The 21,220-nt window shown below is 38.3% G+C and overlaps 1 protein-coding gene across 1 annotated transcript in view; it reads right to left on the bottom strand.

Annotated features, from left to right (window-relative positions):
- Positions 1-330: 330 nt before the first annotated feature.
- Positions 331-21,220, bottom strand: part of LOC132626191 (potassium channel KAT3-like) — a 30,151-nt gene continuing 9,261 nt past the window's right edge. Inside the window, exons 3-13 of the mRNA XM_060340971.1 lie at positions 19,101-19,262; positions 18,824-18,881; positions 17,956-18,273; positions 16,935-17,174; positions 15,978-16,076; positions 15,744-15,776; positions 2,701-2,886; positions 2,518-2,595; positions 1,710-1,770; positions 1,060-1,212; positions 331-644 (exon numbers count right to left, since the gene is read on the bottom strand). Coding sequence (XP_060196954.1) covers positions 541-644; positions 1,060-1,212; positions 1,710-1,770; positions 2,518-2,595; positions 2,701-2,886; positions 15,744-15,776; positions 15,978-16,076; positions 16,935-17,174; positions 17,956-18,273; positions 18,824-18,881; positions 19,101-19,262 — 1,492 coding nt within the window. The 3' untranslated portion in view covers positions 331-540. The remainder of the gene's footprint in view (positions 645-1,059; positions 1,213-1,709; positions 1,771-2,517; positions 2,596-2,700; positions 2,887-15,743; positions 15,777-15,977; positions 16,077-16,934; positions 17,175-17,955; positions 18,274-18,823; positions 18,882-19,100; positions 19,263-21,220) is intronic.

Raw genomic sequence — 21,220 nt, forward strand, 5'->3', positions numbered from 1 at the left:
CTGCGTTCAACTTCCATGCTGCTAATTAAATTACAACATTTGCATAAATTTTGACATTATCGTATTTGGGAAATACTAGGTGTTTACAAGATTGTGTGCTTCAGCCGATTATAAAATATTTTTGTTGTCTTAAGTTTTGCTATATATGAAATACTAGTGCAGAAAGAAATGAGAAAATGAATAAGATGGTACTTAATGTATGAATTTTGATTCTGTTTGGTCCTAAATGTGTAAATATGATGGATAACGTCCTTAGTGTGTATTTCAAAAAGTGGTCAGTTTGGTCTTAAGCCATATAAATAAAAATAATCACTACTTTTCCTGTCAAACTAAGCGAAAATAATTACAAATAGCTATTAATTAATTGATAACACCATTGTGTTTCCAGAATTGCTAAGCTATTTTGTTCATCTCATTAACATATTTTCTGCCAGCTCCAACATATGCATATCTCATGATTTGGCTTATCAACACACATTGTGTGTACTTCTTTAGTACATTTGTTTCGTATTGATATAAGATCCCCCTTTTTTTTTTCTCTCAAAAAATATACAAGTGATCATCCTCTCGTAGAGCTACCAAATCCTCCACTTGAGAGCCATCCTTCATGACAATAGTGGTTCCTCTTTTCCCAAACTTACTTTCTGCATCCACCAAATTATATAGTTAGACACAATTCTGAATATTCTCATAATTTCTTTCCTTTAATGTTCTTGTTGATTTGACAAAAATATTAAGTAGGCGTTTGAACATGAAAGGAGTGATATTTGAAAATACTATAGTATTTGAAGTTGAAGTTGTGTTTGTACATGCATTTCATTTGAAAATAATTAAGGTTTTGTGAGTGGGAGTTTCTTCTCACAAATTTGAAACGTTCATCTTAAAGAACTAAAACCAAAAAATCATTCTAATGTGTAACCAGACATTGTTATTTTTTTGTAAAAAAAAAAAAAAAAAAAAAAAAAAAAAAAAAAAAAACAGATTTTGAGGAAAAAGGAAAAAAATTATGTTCAAATGAACCAATAATAATTTTACAATCTTTCAAGATTTCATCATCACCTGCTATACTTAGGAGATTTTCAACCGAATCAGGTAGATGGATTAGTTTTCCTCCATTTCCTCCTTTATTAGGTTTATGATCCGGATGATATCCGTGAATTATCACCCTTGTAGCAGGCTTTTTTGACAGGGCAGGACTAGTTGTGGATATCACTGCACGCGAAATGAGATATTAGAATCAGTGCAAAATCAAGATTTTCACTAAAAGGAATTTAAAATAAAATAAAAAAGTAAATGCACGAAGAAATTAAAGAGATTCATTAGATTCAGATGAATCCCTTAAGTGCCCCTAGGTCCGCCTCTGATTAGAATTCATCAAGTTACTAAAATCACTCCTAATATTGGCATAAGAACTTCTGAAGAAAATTTCCATCACATATGTATTATGCTCCTTAAGTCATACAAAGTTAAGGGCACATCAGTTTCCTTAATAAGTCAAGAAAAAGGTAAAGGGCAATATAGCAGCAATCAATGGGCCAATTATACACTATACTCAATGAGCTACATTGGCCACACTTTCCTATTGGGCAGAGTTTTCATGTCAAAGTAATAGGGTACTTCCTCCGTTTCAATTTATGAGATTTTGTTTGACTAGATACGGGGTTCAAAAATGATAAAAGTCCCGCTATAAAATGTAAAATATAGCGTACCATTATCTTGTTGGACTTGACCGGCATGGTCTTGTGTTCCGGCTTCATTCCCTGTGACTTCCTGTTAAGAGAATGAGACAACATATAAAGTTATTCTAAGTGAAAACTGAAATTATTGGAGGCTTTCGTATGTCGGACTCTGCATCTGCATTGGTTGCAGTTATAAACTAAGCTCGTTGTGCAAGTTAATTATGCCATCAAAGAATAAAAATCTTTGTAACTTTTTGGCTGAATACATCGATAGGTCCTTAAACATAATCAGTATATTTTATTTAGACATTTGAACTATGATCTTGTTTTAATTGAGTACCTTACCACATGAAAATGTATTTCTTAGACACTTTCAACTAAAGTTTTGAAAAGTTTCTACGCGTGTTTTCAGATGCTCATTATGTAGATAAGTTAACCACTTAAAATATGTCATCTCCTTTGATTATACGCAATTAGCCTCAATAAATCTTAAAACCAAAGCTTGTTCAAATTGATGCTGATGTATATAACTAAAGGAGGTGATACATCTTATAAGACTACGTAATGAGAGATTGTAAACACGCGCAAAAGTTTTTTCAAAATTTGATACGGGAGTATCTAATATGAACATTTTATCATACGCTAAGGTGTTCAACTAGAACATGTCATAGTTTTAATGTCTTAGTGAAGTTTAGAGGCGTTTTAATGTCTAAATGAAGTTTAGAGGCAAATTCAAGACACTTTCACTAACATAACAACATATCCTCAAATTAAGTACTCTATGAATCTAAGTTGATCATAAATAGGCTTTGCAAGTTAATGACAGAAAATAAATTACCTCGCTAATTAAGTCATCGAGAAATTCTGATACTAGGGGCATCTCTGCTAGCTCCTCATTTTTCAACGCCTTAAGTTGCTGATATATAACACAATACAATGCTATTAAGATCAGCGACCAACAAGTGTGACACATAAGTATAATTAAACAGAGTGATACAAGGGAAAATGGAACAAAATGCACCTGAATAAAATTAGTGAGAATTATTTGTCCGTCTTCTTGAAGGGGTTGTACCAGTTGCTTGAAATGATGATGACTAATACGTACAACCTGAGAAAGCCTCTTAGTTCTCACTGTGAAAGGTTGAGGGATATTGAATATCACACCTATCTCCCCAAACATTTGTTGAGATCCCAACTTCGATAGAAACTGCCAACAACAAGAGTAATTGAAAGTTCTTTATCAGAAGAATTATTAGACATACTCAATTAATTAATTATCTAAGGCCTCGCAATTATTCTGAGAGTTCCGTTTTGATATCTGTCGCTCAGGGGTGCAGCTATGTAAAACAAGGGGGTTGATCAATTGAATTTCCTGTAAGAATATAATAATCTGCTTGCATTAATCTTTGTCATCATATGTATATATACAAAGATCCTAGGCTATAATGAAGGTAACTAAATATACACCTAACCATAATGGTAACTAAATATTCTTCTAATATATTTACATGGTGACCTAGAATATTCTTTTAATATATTTACATCAGTAAAGATGGTAACTAAATATTTACATAATATTCTAACACACCCCCGCAGTCGATGCGGGAGGTTTGCGGACGCTTAGACTGTCGCGAAAATATTCAAATAGAACCAAGGGAAGACCTTTAGTAAATATGTCCGCGATCTGATAGCGCGATGGGACATGTAGGCCACGTACATGACCACGAGCAACTTGTTCACGGACGAAGTGAATATCCATCTTGATATGCTTAGTGCGTTGATGTTGAACAAGATTGCCAGATAGATATATGGCACTAACACGATTATGGTACCAACGTAGCCTGTCGTATTGGACAATGAAGTTCTAGAAGCAGATTGAGTAGCCAACAAGACTCAGCAACAACATTGGCTACCCTCGATATTCGGCCTCCGCACTAGATCGAGACATGGTGGCCTGCAGCTTGGCGGACCAAGAAATGAGATTATTACCAAGAAAAACACAATAACCAGAAGTCGAACGCCTGGTATCCGAACAACCACCCCAATCTACATTCGTATACGAAATGTGAGTGGTGGGTTTAGATGGATAAAGATGCAAGCCATGATTAAGGGTGCCCTTAATATAGCGCACAATACGTTTGAGAGCATTCATGTGGACTTCCATCGGGTTATGCATGAATAGACAAATCTGTTGCACAGCATACGAAATGTCTGGTCTCGTGAACGTGAGATATTGCAGTGCACCTGCCAGGCTGTGATAAAGTGAAGGATCCTTAAATGGCGAGGTAGAGGTGGCACTTAACTTCAGTTTGGTGTCAACTGGTGTGGCACTTGGCCTACAAGACGACATGCTAGCTCGTTCTATGATCTCTTCGGCGTACTTCTTTTGAAATAAAAATAAACCACCTGCATGATGAGTAACTGCTATTCCCAAGAAATAACTGAGTAGTCCCAAATCCTTCATAGCAAATTCAGAGTTGAGAAGTGTCATGATAGACTTGCGAAGATCATCAGAGGAGGTAGTTAAGACGATATCATCCATATATAAAAGAAGATACGCCATATCAATACCTGTTCGGTAGATGAACAGAGAATGATCAGACTTGGTGTGAGTGAAACCAATACTAGAAACATAGTTAGCAAATCATTTATACTAGGCCCGGAGAGCTTGCTTAAGGCCATATAAGGACTTCTTTAGTAAGCAGACATAGTCAGGATGTGTAGGGTCTCAGAAACCCACGGGTTGATGCATGTAGACAGTTTCCTCGAGTTCACCATGTAAGAATGCATGTTTTACATCAAGTTGGTGAATAGGCCAAGCATTAGAGAGAGCTAGACTGAGAACAGTGCGGGTGGTCGCCGGTTTCACCACTGGGCTAAAAGCATCACCACAATCCACGCCAACTTGTTGAGTTTTGCCATCACCTACAAGTCGGGCTTTATGCTTCTCAAAGGAATCGTCAGAGTGTTCTTTATGTCTAAAAATCCACATAGACCGAATAACATGCACATTAGGTGGGAGAGGCACTAACTCTCACGTCTTATTTTTAATAAGAGCCTTATATTCATCTTCCATAGCCATTTTCCAATTCGGGTCACGTAAGGCAGACACAAGGTTACAAGAAAGGGGAGTTTTGGACGCATGAGTGATGAAGTTGTATTTTGGGTTAGGCCTGACAATACCATGTTGACTCCTAGTGATCGGTGTTTGGACTGGGAGAGGACAGTGGATTGTGGCGGACGGGGGCTGGCGGTAGCAGCTGAGGGTGAGGTAGATGTGGCCGTGGGTGATGGGCTGCTAGGACCAGTGGGCAGCGGAGTATGGTCGCTGAAAGGTGGGTTGTTTTGTGAGGCTAAATGGTGGATTACGTAAGGAGAGGGTCTATCATCCAGAAAATCATAATGGTGACGATCTAAGGGAGTATGTAGCTTAGCAAAAGGAAATTGGGTTTCATCGAACACGACTGATGTGTCGCGTATTTGTGGTACATTCGACGCCTTTTTACTATGAATTTTGGTTGTTTTCAAGTAAGTCTGGTTCTTTTTAATATGTTTTGTTGTGTTTTAGGAAAACAATGGCCCAAAAACAAAGAACAAAGGAAAAATTGGCCAAAAATGAAGAATCGACGTCCCGTCGATCAGCCGATGGACCATCCTTCGAAGCTTCGATAAGCTCGATTTTCCAGTGATGACATTAGTTGAAGACGACAAAGGACGGAGACATCGACGAAGCGACGAACTGATCGACGATTCGTCGTTTGTGTCGTCAATCAAGATCTGTCAACAAGAAGAGAGAAAGACGGAATACGCGACGGAGCGTCGAACTGGTCGATGGCACCGTCGAATGGATCACATTGCTGAAGATACAAAGGACGGAGGAATCGATAGATTGTCGAACGATCGATGGTCCGTTGATCTTGCTATCAGGGGCAATTTTGTCAGTTGCTGCTGTGCGTTTTTTGGAGCCTATTTAAAGAACATTTTAGGTCATTTTTAGCAGCCAATTTTCATTTTATGCACGTGAACAAAGTTCCATTGGTGGGTGAGCATTGATTACTCCACTTTTGGAGCTTAGTGAAGACAACAAAATTCCATTTTTCATCATCTTTATCACACTTTGTAAGTTTTATGTCTCATTTATTGCTTACTACTTTTGAGACCATCATGTGTGAGTAGTTTCTTTAATCAAGTTGTGCACCCAAATGATGGGTGTCTAACATTGTGTGTGTGTATATATATATATATATATATATATATATATATATAATGGGTTGTGATGTGTTTTATTATTTCTCGCATTCATTGTTCATTAGTGGTTGCAAACACATACTTATGCACAAACCCTAGTTTATTTGGAAAGATGAACTAGGGTATGATTTGGAATAATATAACAAGGACTCGGGGCGCTAACCCTCGTTTAATGAACTCACTTAGGGATAAGATGAGTTCTACTTGGCATATTTAATCGATCTTACTTACAACTTTTATACATTTGTGAAAATCATGAAAAGAAATACTTTTTGGGAGGCAGCGCATGGTCATTTTCGCAATATGTTTTTCCATTTCGTTGATTTTTGTTGTTGTGTTGTGTTGATGTTTGTTTATGTGTTGAGCAACCTAAGTGTTGAACCCAGAAATTGCCAGGAAAGCAGTTACACGATACATTCGATGGGAACGTTGATCTGATCGACGAGCCGTCGATTGCACTGTCGGAGTGGACCACCTGAAAGATTTGTCACTGGAAATAATGGAAGTTCGACAACAGGTTTGACGCTCCGTCGAACTGATCGACAGTCAGTGGGGGTATTTTCACTCGACGGAGCGTCGAACCAATCGATGCTCCGTCCTTTTGACATGTCAGTTCAGATCAGTAGTATATCACCCGAACCATTTCTCTCTTTCCTCATTCTTTTCTTTTACATTTCTATCTCTCTCTCTCTCCCCACCTCTTCCTCTACCATAACCGTTACCCACGTCCCCCTCTCTTTACCACCCCACAACCACCACTCCCCTCCTGCCCTATTACTCTGTCCCTCTGTGTGTGTGTCACCCTAGTAGTGCTTCTTCGACTGTTTTTCCTTCCTTAAGGGATGAAATCATATTCTTTCCATTTAAAGGTATGTGAGTTCGTGGATTATTTTCTCCCTTGTTTTTGCTAGTTGTTCGCTCGCATTCCATGGCTTGTTTTGATTATTTTTGCTTGCCTTCCAATTGCTCTATGTTTTTTTTCTATTATTTCGCCTGGGATGCTTATTTGTTTTTTACTGGGGGTGGTTTGTTTATGGATGTTGGGTCATTGATCTTTAGCCGAGTCGGAGGGCATTACGACAAACACACCTCATTCATGAGATTGTTGTTGTTTTTCCCGCCACCTGTTGGATGAAATGACAAAGTGTGGCGTTGTGTGTAACTTGAGCCGAGGGTCTTTTTGAAACAGCCGCCCTACCTTTCAAGGTGGGGGTTAGGTCTGCGTACACTGTACCCTCCCCAGACCCCACATGGTGGGATTATACTGGGCTTCTTGTTGTTGTTGTTGTTGTGGCGTTGTGTGTAACGATGGCTTGGAGGGCATTACGACCACAGAGTTGTTTTGCCCGCCAATTGTTTTCCCTATTCTAAGACAAGCCAACGTGGGGTGAAGTCTGAGTAACCCCAAGCTACGTGAAGATTTGCACCACGACCAAAGGAATGTATTGAATCTGTTAGCATTAGCCTGCGAACTCATTCGACGCTCAGTTCGACGGCCCGTCGATTCATTCGACGGATCGTCCTACTTAACGTCGAATGAGTCCTCTTAGAAATCTTAACCAAAACAACCTCAACGGTGGACTCGACGGCCCGTCGAATCAATCGACGGGGCGTCTTTCCATCCGTCTTTCAGTCTAAAATTCCAGTGGCTAACAAGAGATCGACGACTCATCGATCAATTCGACGAACACTTGGACGCTCCGTCGATCTGTTCGACGACTCTTGTAGCAAATCGACGGACCGCTGGCAGCTTTAACGTTATCGCATGTTTTGCACTTTTTTCTGATTCTGTTATATTTCTATGGGTTGTCTTAACAACGAAGGGTGTTCTTTTCGCAGGTATGCCTCCAAAGAATCCAGTCAAGCGGGGTGGTAGTCCCAGAAAAGGTCGAGGTGGGGGACAAACAAACCTTACTCTTAGGGATGAACCCTCGACTCTGAACGTCAAGCGGTGGTCCCAACGACTAGATTGAGGGCACAGGCCACTATTCCCCGAGCAGAATCACCCACCTTACTCTCCTCCCAGTCTGCAGAGGGGGCTTCATCCTCCATATCCGCTGATTCTAGCAAGGCAGCAACAGAGCAACTAGCAGCTCCTGAGCGAAATTCAGATGAGGAACAAGAGCAGCTGCGACTGCAAAAGATGGAGGTAGTTGCAATCCGATTCCCCTATGAGGGGTGCCGAAAGTACTATATAAAAGGGGCCACTACAGTCAGCGGGGGTAATTCGAGGAGAAATATTCAAGAAGAAGAACAAATCAGTATGAGCGGCTTAGAGAGCGACCCTCGTATTACTGATATCATCTAGCACTATCAGCTTGGGGTATTCACACAGCCTCCAGGGGATTATTGCCCGACCATGGTTCGGGAATTCTATGCCGCTTACAGAGTGATGCTAGAGCAGCGACACAAGAACAAGAGAGCTTTGAGAGCCGCTCCTTCATTAGACATAGTGTATGTTCGGGGTGTCCATGTTGACATCTCAGCCCGCACAATCAACAGGTTTTATTTTGGTGATGACTTCATGGCACCAACCACAGTGGAATATGCTGATAAGTTTGAAAGAAGGGCTGAGTAATCTGTAAGGGAATGGTTTGCGATGATGATGGATAGAGGGCTGGCGGACCAGGCCCCATGGGTGAGAAACTTGGCTGCCAAAATACATAAGGTGGATATCAGCTTGGAAGCTAAATTTTGGTGGAATTTCGTCATATATCGGGTCCTGCCCACGGGAGCAGATAACATTGTCACGCCGGAAAAAGCAGTGGTTGTGGCTACCATGCTATCTAGGTACCCAATGAACTTGGGTGATCTGATCAGTAGAGCCATTCAGGCAAGCATACCACAGGAGGCGACAACCTTGATATTCCCGTGCCTTATCACGTAGTTGTGTAGGTTGGCCCAGGTGAGGCATGTTGATACATTTGCAGCTACTCGCCCCGCAACAAAGGTGTGTGACATCACACGGAGCAGGGATGAGACCCTCCATACATCTCAGGCCACCAGTACTTCATTGCTAGATCTCATGGATGATCAGACTGAACATGTTATGGATTCAGTACCACAGGGCACAGTTGATATAGGCACGGAAAGACTGTCCACAATAAAGGCCTCCACACCATCTGTAGCTGATGCTACCCCTTCTTCAGAGGCACCACCTCGGCTTGCTGTCCCATCTTCATCTCCTATTCCTCCGTCAGTCGCAGCATCGGCTTGCGAGGATCTCTTTGTCCTCAACAGAGCCAACTTCAGAGAGTTTGCCATCAGGGCAGAGCGTGCGGATCAGCAGGTGTCCCAGATATTACAACAATTGGGTAGGTTTGTCCGGAAAGAGATTGCACCAGAGTTGGAGCCTCTTCAGGAGGCTATGGAGAGGCATCACGCTAGGGTAAATACGCGACTTGACAGTTTAGAGATGCGGATAATCACTATTGAGAAGAAGAGTGAGTGTGGTACTTCGGGAGATTTGAAGACCAAGCTTGACCAGCTCCAAGATGAGATTATGGCCCTTCGGAAAAGAGAGCAGGTTATTGTGGATGACCCGACACCACCTGCACCGGTCGCCAGCATTTCAGATTTGATCAGAGCAGTTGACTTGGTGAGTGAGGATGAGCATAGGGAAAGTCGCAAGAGAAAGAGGCCTGACACATTGGCTGATGATGAGGATGAGGAAGAGGATAATGAGGATGAACACCCCGAGCTTTAGGACTATATTCGATAGTCGCGCCTGGACATGAGGTTCACCGGCGCATCTTCCAGCACTAGTGCTATCCCAACACCAGTCAGGCCGATTACAATAGCTCCTCAGGACCTGTAGCCATAGGGCCAGTCAGCTCCACCTCTTCAGTCCACTAAGCCAGCAGTAGAGAGGGCTCCTATTCGCACTACTGCGGAGGAGACACCTCAGCAACAACAGCAGGATTAGAGCATCTCAGGTCGGCCCCTCCACCACGGGTGATGGTATGATTTTTGATGCATTGGGGACAATGCATCCTCTTTTTGTTGGGGGTGGGGTAACCTGATGTACTTTGTAGTGTATATATATGTTAAATCTTGTTTAAAGTAATTGTGACTTTCATGGTTGTTGCATTTTGAACTTATGGCATGAATTTTGAATGAAAAAAGAATATTTATGAACTTGAAAATAGATTGATTTGAAATTGACCCCTCCGAAAGTTTATTGAGTATCTTAAGTTGTAATGAATTGACATGTATGGTTCTTTTTTGTGACATCATAGATATTAGAGTGTGTATGAATTGAGTGTTCAAATCCTTATGCCATTGTGAGTGTGAGAACTTTTTGTGTTCATTGTTAGCATATGTGGACCTAAAACTTGCCTGGTAGGTTGTGCTATATTGCTTAGGATAGTTGGTTGTGAAGTGATCATAGGCTTTCCTTATTAATATTCACATTAATCTTAAAAATCCCAAAACCCGTTCTATATGAATATCACTAAGTTCCCACATTGAGCCTTTGACTTTTTCTCTTGATTAGTCGTAACAAACCTTTTCCCTGCTTCATGAATTCATTCCATCTTTGCACTCGTTCCCTCCTTGACACTACTAGAGAAAAGAGGCAAATCGCCTAAGCTGGGGGTGGTATATGTGTGAAGTAAAGGCCAAAAGCCTAAAGATGGGGGGTGTGTGAGTTACATAGTCGAGAACTAGATGTGATAACGGATCAAATTTGAGAAAAGTTTTTTTAAAAAAAAGAATAATAATATTATCTCATAAAAATATTGTAAATTCTAGTAAGAGTAAAATTACATCTTAGTCATGAGTTGAAGAATGGGCATGAGAAGAAAGGTCAAAATCTGTAGTGTCGAAGAGGATGAGTCACTAATTCCCAAATGAGTATCCTACCCGTCCCGAGCCTACATTACAACCTAAGAACAAGTCTTATAGTGATCACAACTGAACCATCCGAAAGAGTTAGGCATTGAAATTAAAGGCAAGCATATGGTATCTGCACTTGTAAATCATGAACTTCTTTGTGAGTGCGAGTGCTTTCTATTCTCATCCATCCTTGTCCCGATTCTTATTGTAAAATTGTGCGTGGGACATTCTCTAATCTAAGTGAGGGCATAATGGTGAATACTCGCACGCATAAATGCTTCTAATAATGTGATGTCATTGATTGAAGCGTCATAGTCAATTCTAATAAGTTATTATGAAAGAACCCTGTTTGGGAATGAGGAAAGAGGGAGTTAATTTGAAAAATGCACATGCCGGTAGTGATGAGCAAGCACCATTGTAGTCACTTTTACTTTATTTTTAGCATAGTTGTGGTTTTAGTTTGTAGTTGTTTTGTCTGACTTGTTTGAGGATAAGCAAAGATCCTAAGTTGGGGGTGTTGATGTGCTGCAGATTTGTGGCACATTCGACGCCTTTTTACTATGAATTTTGGTTGTTTGCAATTAAGTCTGGTTCTTGTTAATATGTTTTGTTGTGTTTTAGGAAAATAATGTCCCAAAAGCAAAAACAAAGAACAAAGGAAAAATTGGCCAGAAATGAAGAATCGTCGTCCCGTCGATTAGCCGACGGACCGTCCTTCGAAGCGTTGATAAGCTCTATTTTTCAGTGATGACATTAGTTGAAGAAGACAAAGGACGGAGACATCGACGAAGCATCGAACTGATCGACGCTTCGTCGTTGGTGTCATCATTCAAGATCTGTCAACAAGAAGAGAGAAAGACGGAATACTGGACGGAGTGTCGAACTGGTCGACGACACCGTCGAATGGATCACATTGCTGAAGATACAAAGGACGGAGGAATTGACGGATCATCGAACGATCGACGGTCTGTCGATCTTGCTATGGGGGAATTTTGTCAGTCGCTGCTGTGCGTTTTTTGGAGCCTATTTAAAGAACATTTTAGGTCATTTTTAGCAGCCAATTTTCATTTTATGCACGTGAACAAATTTCTATTGGTGGGTGAGAATTGATTACTCCACTTTTGGAGCTTAGTGAAGACAACAAGATTTCATTTTTCATCATCTTTATCACACTTTGTAAGCTTTATGTCTCATTTATTGCTTACTACTTTTGAGACCATCATGTGTGAGTAGTTTCTTTAATCAAGTTGTGCACCCAAATGATGGGTGTTATGTAATGGGTTGTGATGTGTTTTATTATTTCTCGCATTCATTGTTCGTTAGTGGTTCGAAACACTTGCTTATGCACAAACCCTAGTTTATTTGAAAAGATGAACTAGGGTATGATTTGGAATAATATAACAAGGACTCGGGGCGCTAACCCTCGTTTAATGAACTCACTTAGGGATAAGATGAGTTCTACTTGGCATATTTAATCAATCTTACTTACAACTTTTCTACATTTGGGAAAATCATGAAAAGAAATATTTTTTCACTATTGGAAAATATTAGAAAGTGCATTAGAGATGAAGTGCATACAAAACCCCGACCCATTAGAAATATATCATATTGATACCCATAGCATAACATCTAATCACCGTGGGGACACAACTTTGGTTCTCCCAATCCAAACAAATTCCAAATACTTCAAAATAGCAAATACAAACCAAATCTCTTCTCTATACCATTCGGAATAAAATTAAAGTTTCTAGAGATTAGTTACATAAATAATTAGTACCTTTTTCTCTCCATATTCCATGTGGGATTCGACCCTAACCTTGTTTGGGTCACTATATTTGACAACGTCCGCTTTACGCCATTAATAGGTGTAATTTGAGTGTATCAATGACATGACGACTTATGATGATTTTCTTGGATGATAAATCATAACATTTGTAACCACGATGATGGGATGGATAGCCTAAGAACACACATGGGGTGGAACGGGCTTGAAGCTTGTTAATGGTATTAGATGGGAATACGGGGTAACATAGGCAACCGAACACCCGAAGATGAGAATAGGATGGGTCTTTGTGATAGAGTAATTTGAGATGAGATTGATAGGCCAATCCTTTATGAGGAAGAATGTTGAGGAGGTAGATGGCCATTTGTAATGCATGATGCCAAAAAGAAGGAGGTAAAAACGCATGAGTGAGTAAAGTACGAACCATGTTGTTTATTGTTCGAATTTTTCTTTCGGCCTTTCCATTTTGTGATGAGGTATGAGGACAGGAAAGGCGAAAAGACAAGCCATTAGATTTACAAAACTCCCAGAATGGACCGTTATCAAATTCTCTACCATTATCACATTGAATGTTCTTTATTTCTCGTTCAAATTGAGTGCGAATGAAATTTTGAAAGACTAAGAAAGTGGGTAACGTTTGAGACTTAGTTGATAAGGAAAATGTCCACAAAATATTAGAGTAATCATCCAAGAACAAAATATAATATTTATGGCCCGAAGAGCTCAAAACGGGAGATGTCCAAAGATCACTATGGATAATATAAAATGGCATACATGTTTGTGAATGAGATGCAACAAATGGAAATTTAATCTGTTTTCCAAGAGTGCGGGAATGACAAACATGAGACTTAATCGGTCCATTACATTTAATAAATTTATTTTGCCTAAGGAAGTCTAAAATAGGTGCTCTCGGATGACCCAAGCGATCATGCCACATAGATGAAGTTAAAGCTGCAAAAGACGATAGTGGTGTGGTGGTGATGAGATAAAGCTCGCCTCGACTATCACATCTCATTAGACGCATCCCCGTCCGGTAATCCTTCACAGAAAAATCAAAAGGATCAAATTCAACAGAAACTGAGTTATCTATGGTGAATTTTCGAACTGACACTAGGCTCTTGATAAGATTAGGGGCATGAAGAACATTTTTAAGGCTAAAGGTGGGTTGGGGGGAGCTAAGTTGGTATGACCATAACCACGAATTGGAATTGAATGACCATTTCGGACAATGATACCACGGTTATCGCTCAAATTAAAATAAGACGAGAGGTTACCTTGCACATGTGTCATATAAGAAGTGGCTGTGGTATCCATGTACCAATTTGCATCAGGAGGAGTGAGCCCAAGTGTGTGCATCGCTGCCTCGATATCGGTTAGAGTGGGTTGAACGTCGGTAGAGTAAGCTTGTGGTGGACGTGGCCCAAGTATGCCAGCCTGCCTCTGTTGAGTGTTGGTCCGTGGCCGTAGAGTAGTTGGATAAGGACAAGGAGTCACAGGCCACGGCATGTAAGGCCACTGCCATTGTTGTGTATTCCCCATCCAAGGCTGCTGCCACTATTGCTGCTAGTCGTGGTGTGCTGCTGCTAGCTACCGCGTCCACCACCAAAACCACCACTGTTTTGGTTGTTGCTGCCCCTATTGCCACCGCCTCTGCCACGGTTCTTTCCACCGTTGTTTCTGTGATTTTGATGCCTTTTACCACTGTTATTCTGACAGTTTGGGTGGTTATTTCCAGAAGAGGGATTATCGTCGCAATCCCGAGCAATCCTGGCATTAGCGGATCCCGTGGAAAACTATTTGTTGAAGCATGTTTTTTCAAGAAAGAGCATGGAACGGGCTTGATCGAAGAGAGGAAGAGGATTGCTTTGACGGATGAGTGTACCCACCCCCTTATAGGCGTCGGTGAGTCCGGCTACCATTTGAAGGACGAGGCGGTTGTTGGAGACTGGAGCACCGACGTTCTTGAATTGATCGGCTAGAATCTTGAGTCGTTGGCAATACGTGGAAGCATTAGGAAAATCCTCCATATTAGTGTGAGAAAATTCATGCTCAAGTGACGGCTCGAGAATTTTTGTTGTCTTGGAATATGTCACGCAACCTATTCCAAGCTTCCATGGCCGTGGAGTCGGGTTCCAGGATAGTATGCAATAGGTCAGTAGAGATGGTAGCATAAATCCATTGAAGAACCGTGGCATCAAGAGTCTACCATAACTCTTTTTCAGCATCGGTTTTGGGCACCTTTTCTTTCCCGGACTCCGGTGGAATGATATGGTGGACTCTGTGGGACTTGGCGTGGATTTTGAAGAGTTCCGCTCATGTCCCATATTGGACGTTTTCCATCTCAAGAGTAATGGATATGTGATTTTTGATGTTGGAGACAGCCAAAGCTGGGTGGAAGAAGGACTTGGTGGAGTCAGATGAGGAGGAATCAGTCATGGTGGCTGATTGTAGGAGAAAGATGATGATGTTGACGCAGAGACGGAGGAAGAGAGAGGAGCAGAATGGTGACCTAGTCTGATACCATGTAAGAAGGTAATAATCTGCTTGCATTAATCTTTGTCATCATATGTATATATACAAAGATCCTAAGCTATAATGAAGGTAACTCACCTAACCATAATGGTAACTAAATATTCTTCTAATATATTTACATGATGGCCTAGAATATTCTTCTAATATATTTACATCAATAAAGATGGTAACTAAATATTTACATAATATTCTAACATTTCCTTAGTCAATGAAATGTTACTGTGTTAATAGAGTACAAACTACTTTTTGAATCGTATATGCACGGTTGAATTCTCTTGACATAGGGAAGATTCTACATTCTAGTATAGTGGTAAATTGTTTCAAAAATTATTTTAGGTCACACGTTCAAATCTCAGTTGTGACATTCCATTTTTTTAATCCCTTTGAATAAATTGATGTAAGCTTGTTTAGCTGTCCTAAAGTATGTTGCTCGGGCTCTTAAAAAATGTTATCGGATGCGTGTCGGATCCTTTAAAAGTACTTTTTTTAAGGATCCGACACAAATACTGCAACACTTTTTGAGAGTCTAGCAACTTAGGTCCTATGTTAGTATAACATAAAAGATGGTTTTAATTTCACTCTCTTCATAATTAGATTTTATGCAAATTTTGTATCTTTATAATGTTAATAAATCCTTAGAAAAGAGAAGTGAGATGAATACAGACCTGTTCCGTTCCGTTCTTGTAAGTTACAACATCCTGCAGTGGTCAGTTAATTATTAAGTACCCCAAGTTAGTATCAATACTAGAAAACTGAAATTAGCGACAGGCAAATTGTGTAGCTAAATAGTAAAATGCATCGCTAATTCATAGCTAATTCTATTGTTTATTTTAATAAACTGTGTCTATATATACCAAGAGAAAATTAAAAATTGACTAGGTAAGCGAAATGATACGTACCACGGCCCCAGATACGATAATGTAGAAATCTGTTGGTATCTCATTTTGAATGACGATATCCACTTTTGGTGGAAAATATTCTGCTTTTATTTCTGATACCTGTAGTATATATTAAAAGAGGAAGTACACTGCTTAATTAGTTCTGTGGAAGTAGTTGAAGTTTAAAATAAGAACAACACGATTGCTATTTGTTTCCAGGTAGTTAGAAATAGCTAGTATTAATTAATTGATAACACCATCGTGCTCGATATTTAAATTTCTTCCATACATTATCAAGCAAATGTTTATTAGATTATGCAGGTATATATGAAAGCAATTCAATTTACATATGCCTATTGAAGAAACAAACGCTGGTGGTTTGTAGTTTTGCTTTATTTTTCTCAAAAGCTTATAGTAGTGTGATAATTACTACTCCATCTCCCCCAATTTATGTGACAATTCGTATTTCGAGAGTCAACCTTTTTAATTTTGATTGTGATCAATTCAGATATAATATCTTTAAGTTTTTTGAGATGAAATTTCCATAGTTGCAAACTACATAAAAAGAACTATAAATCACAATAATTAATAATTTAAAATATTTAAAAGACATATAAAAAAACCGGTACTAAAGATAAAATTGTTTCTCTCTCAAAATCCGAATACGGCCAAATAAATTAGGACAGAGGAAATACTACAAACATGCCCTCTTCTCGTTGTTAATAATTCCACTGTCTCATTTTAAGTGACAAGTTTTTCATTTTAATTTGTCAAAAAAAAATGACATTTTTCTATGTTTAGAAACAATTTAATTTTAAGCTTTCTATTTTACCCTTAATCAAATGATTTATAAACACATAAGTGTCTAAGACATGTTTTAGACTACAGATGTCGCAAGTCCTTTTTTTTTTTTAAACTCTGTATCCGATCAAACACCGTCATATAAACTGAATTAAACGGGAGGGATGAAAACATTACCAACTGGACAATAAAATCTTCGGAGACTCCTTTGAAAAGGTTGGTATTTTCTAAGGTTGTACGAAAGAGCTGCTGTGAAATGCTAGATCTTATAGCCTTTGGTAAGTTTTCTAAAACTTGTTCTTGTTGTAGTTCTGCTGTCTTGAATTTCAGTGTTAAATGTGCCAGCATTTGCTCTTTTAGTCCTTCCGGAAGTCTATTCTTCTGTGCATACCTCAAGATTTCATTGATTGCATCCCTCTGCATGAATTCACAACTAATTAATCATCAAATCAAGTCATTAAATCCATAATGTTTCATTTTGCGTGTCTTAGTTTAACTGGGCACAAAGTCTAAAAATATCATGAAAAAACCTTTTGAATTTCGTGATCTTAAACTAAAGGTATGTATGTGTAGCAGACTAAAAGTACTCTTTAAATCTTAGTCTTTGTTAAATTGTGCAACGGTCTCATGATCTAAAAACTCAAAACATGTATTAGAGTACGCAGAGGCGCAAAATTCAATTCTCACCTCCACTCATAATCATTTTTGTAACGTGTCTGGCCCATGAAAAAGAAGCAGAAGCACGTGACGCCCTCTAATGAGATGGTCACACAATTTAATGGTCTTAATCATGTTACGTCTTTAATTCCATAATGGATACTCCTTCCATCCCATTTTAACTATCGTTTTAGTTCTTTTCACGTCTAGTAAGAAAACAATAAAAACAAGGTATAGTTAACTAAGTTGTCTGTATTTATTACTCTCTCCATCCGAATTTATATGAGGATTGACCTATCTTGGGAGTCAGACAGTTCTTGGACAATTTTTTTTTCACAACTTTTTTCATACTTCTTTTAAATATTTTGAATTATTAGTTATTGTGGCTTATACTAGTATTTTTTACGTAGTTTCCGAATTTATAAATTTTATTTCAAAATAAAACTTAAAGATCCCATGACCGGGTTCACGATCAAAATTAAATAATTTGACTCTCGAAATCCGAACAAGCTGCATAAATTGAAACATATATTGTACGTACCATGGCGAAGGTTCGGACAGCGGTGTGGACAATAAGGTTAGTCATGTTGCCAATTAAGTAAGCAGTAAGTCCAATGTTGAAAAGCATGTAAAATATGGTGAATATCTTTTCTTCCGTATTAACCGCATGAAGATCGCCATAGCCGACTGTTGTGACAGTGACGATAGACCAATACATGGAATAAGTGTATCCTACCCAGATACTTCTTGTTTTGAAATCAGGCATATTTGCTCCTAGCCAAGTAGATTCTGAATTATGATAACGTGTTGCTAGCCAATAATAGAAACATCCAGCTGAATGCACTGCAAATAACACAACCTGTAGCCATATATATGAAGATCAATACCACTTAAAGAATTAACATACATAGTCATATGCCTGTATTATATGAATTTGAGTTATATACATAATCCGTGTAAAGATTTTTGCACATTCACAATTATCGAAATACGAAATACTATTTATGAGTTTAAGTTTTATACACAATCAGAGTGAATATTTTTTCTTAAAATGTGGAGTTTGTAATCTTGAAAATAAGACGTTTACTTGTTGTAACTAGTAAAAGTGACATGATGTGGTTTAAAAAATTTATTATACAGATAGTCTAACTTAAATTCAGATTTTTAGTTATATACACTAAAAATATTAATCTATTTTACAGCATCACTATATTTCTCAAAGCAAGTTAGTTAACATTCTATTAAGTTACCAATTTTTACTATACCAATTGGTATATAATTACCTTATAATTAATCTAGTTGAGTAAATAATTTTATATTGTCAATACATAAAACTTAAACTCTATTATATATATGATCAGGTAAAACTAATCAATGTAATGTATAGAGCTTAGAGGACAAGTATTTACACAAATAAGTTTACAGTATCTTGTCCAGAAGTAGCTGAATCGAGTGTCCTTCTCCAACCTGGAAGGAAGGGGAAGGGATTAGTTGATCAATATAATGTCTAACTTAAAAGTTAAGTGATGTTAAGTGATGATATTTATGGAACATAATTGAATGGTGGAGTTCAACTTTGATTCGGAGCATTTGTTAAAACATGTGATCATATAATCTGAAAGCTTCAGTTGTTAGAAAAAGAATATTTTTATGTACTTAATTATAATCTCAACAATAAATAGATACCTTGAGAAGAATTTACTAACACGACGCAATCGCCAGAGTCTTAGCAAGTTGAGGAAGCCAAAGACTTGTGCTCGGCTCGTTTTCCCAGTGATGATCCGGTATATGGTTTGAAATGGTAGAGTTGAAGCTACATCCATTGGAAACCATAGATGTGTGACATACCTTTTTCAAACAGAAGAAAAATATTGTTACCTAGTCTTCATTGAAAAAAAGAAAAAAAAAAGGGAGAAAAAAAACAATTAAAAAAGAACCTAAAAGAAAGGTTGCAACGTATATGGTGGAAGGCCCATTATCCAAAAGTTTCAAACCGCGCATCAATAATAACTTACAAAAATTTCTCGATTACAAAAATAAGAGATAGCGTAGCTAAATAATGGAAGTTAGAGTATTAGTTAAGCTGGTTATTAAGCACAGTAGTTGAGCAGTTAGTTGACAACTGGAGTCGGTTTACAGCTATATAAATATACATTGTCATGTAATTTTGCATTCAGTTGAAGAAATAAAACGATGAAGCTTCTTCTCTCAATCAGAATGTTAGATTAGGTTAAATTGTTCTTCATTTCTCTTTAATTCTCTGTTATATATCAGTTAATTCCGCAATTACATAGAAAACTATCATGGTATTAGAGCTTCTGGTTAAGATCGGGAAGTTGTAGATTCGAAAAAATCAAAATCGCACAATCAATTTTTGAAATTTCCATTGTTGAAATTGCAAGCTCACGATAATGGTGGAAATATAGAACACAACACAGACAACACAAGCAGATAACAATGATCCATTGCATTTACAAAACTCAAATATACTAGGTATTGCTTTAATTCCAATAAAACTCACAGGTCCAGAGAATTATGGATTGTGGAGTAGATCTATGCGATTAGCATTGTTAGTAAAAAATAAATTAGGTTTTGTGGATGACTAGTATTGTTTATGCATCTAATTCTAAGAGAATTTGGAATGATTCTAAGGAGAGGTTTGATAAATCAAATTTGACTAGAATCTTTCATTTGTGGAAAGAAATAGGTTCTCTTACACAAGGAACATATGCAGTTATCACTTATCATTAGAATTGTGGGATGAACTGGATGTGATGATTCCACCTGGATGTGACTGCGAAGAGTCTAAACCATTCATAGAATACATGAGAAACTTGAGAATGTTGCAATTTCTGGTAGGATTGAATGAGAGTTATGGACAAGTAAGGAGCGTTATTTTCCTTAGATCACTTGCACCTAATGTGAATGAATGTTGGCCAAGAGATGTTGAAGCTGCATAGATTATTTGTATTGTACCTATTATCATCAATCAAGGAGAAAATATAAAATGGGTGTGAGGTAATAATTCCATATTGATTCGAATTAATCAATACACTCCAATTTTTAATAAGATTCCGTCTAGAAGTATACAAGTACTGCAGTGTGCTTCTCCATGGGTATTTGATAGCCATGTATGTAGAGGGATAATGGGCGATTTGACAGCAAAAGCAAAAAAAAATCCAATATAGAAGATTATTTCTAAAACCACAGGATATGACTGATTAACTAATGTTTTAAAAGTTAATGTTGGTTCATTAGAACCATATAAAGCAACATCGGAAACTCCCATTAGGAGAAAAACAAAACCTCCCACTGTGTCAAAATAAATTTTGTAGTTGAGTACAGACGTTTCTTTCCTCCCTACATGGCTAGAAATAGATAAAAAGGAATTGATTTGAACTCCCACATGATGAAAAAAAGTAAAAGGTCTTGAGATGAAAATGATCCAATTTGACCATTGTTCATTGGTAACATGAGAAAATTGAATAATCGAGAATCTCTAGTAACTGGCCAACCCGCTAAAGTCACTAAAATAGTGATAAATCCTGCTAATAAAATGGGTCCGTCAATTGTCATACAAGAAGAAAGTCAGAGGAAATTAAGAGTAACAGATACAGGAATGGAACCACTAACAATGTTAGCTAGAAGGAATCAAGGCTTTCATAAGTATCAGCCAACATAAGGAAGTTATCAAGGCTTTCAAAAGTATCAATCAGCACAAGGTAACTATCAAGGGTTAGTGTGTGAACATTGTGGTTTTAAGGGACATTCTCAGGGTGATTGCTACAGGTTAGTAGACTATCCAC

This window comes from Lycium barbarum, chromosome 2 (genome assembly GCF_019175385.1).
Source record: "Lycium barbarum isolate Lr01 chromosome 2, ASM1917538v2, whole genome shotgun sequence".
NCBI lineage: Eukaryota > Viridiplantae > Streptophyta > Magnoliopsida > Solanales > Solanaceae > Lycium > Lycium barbarum.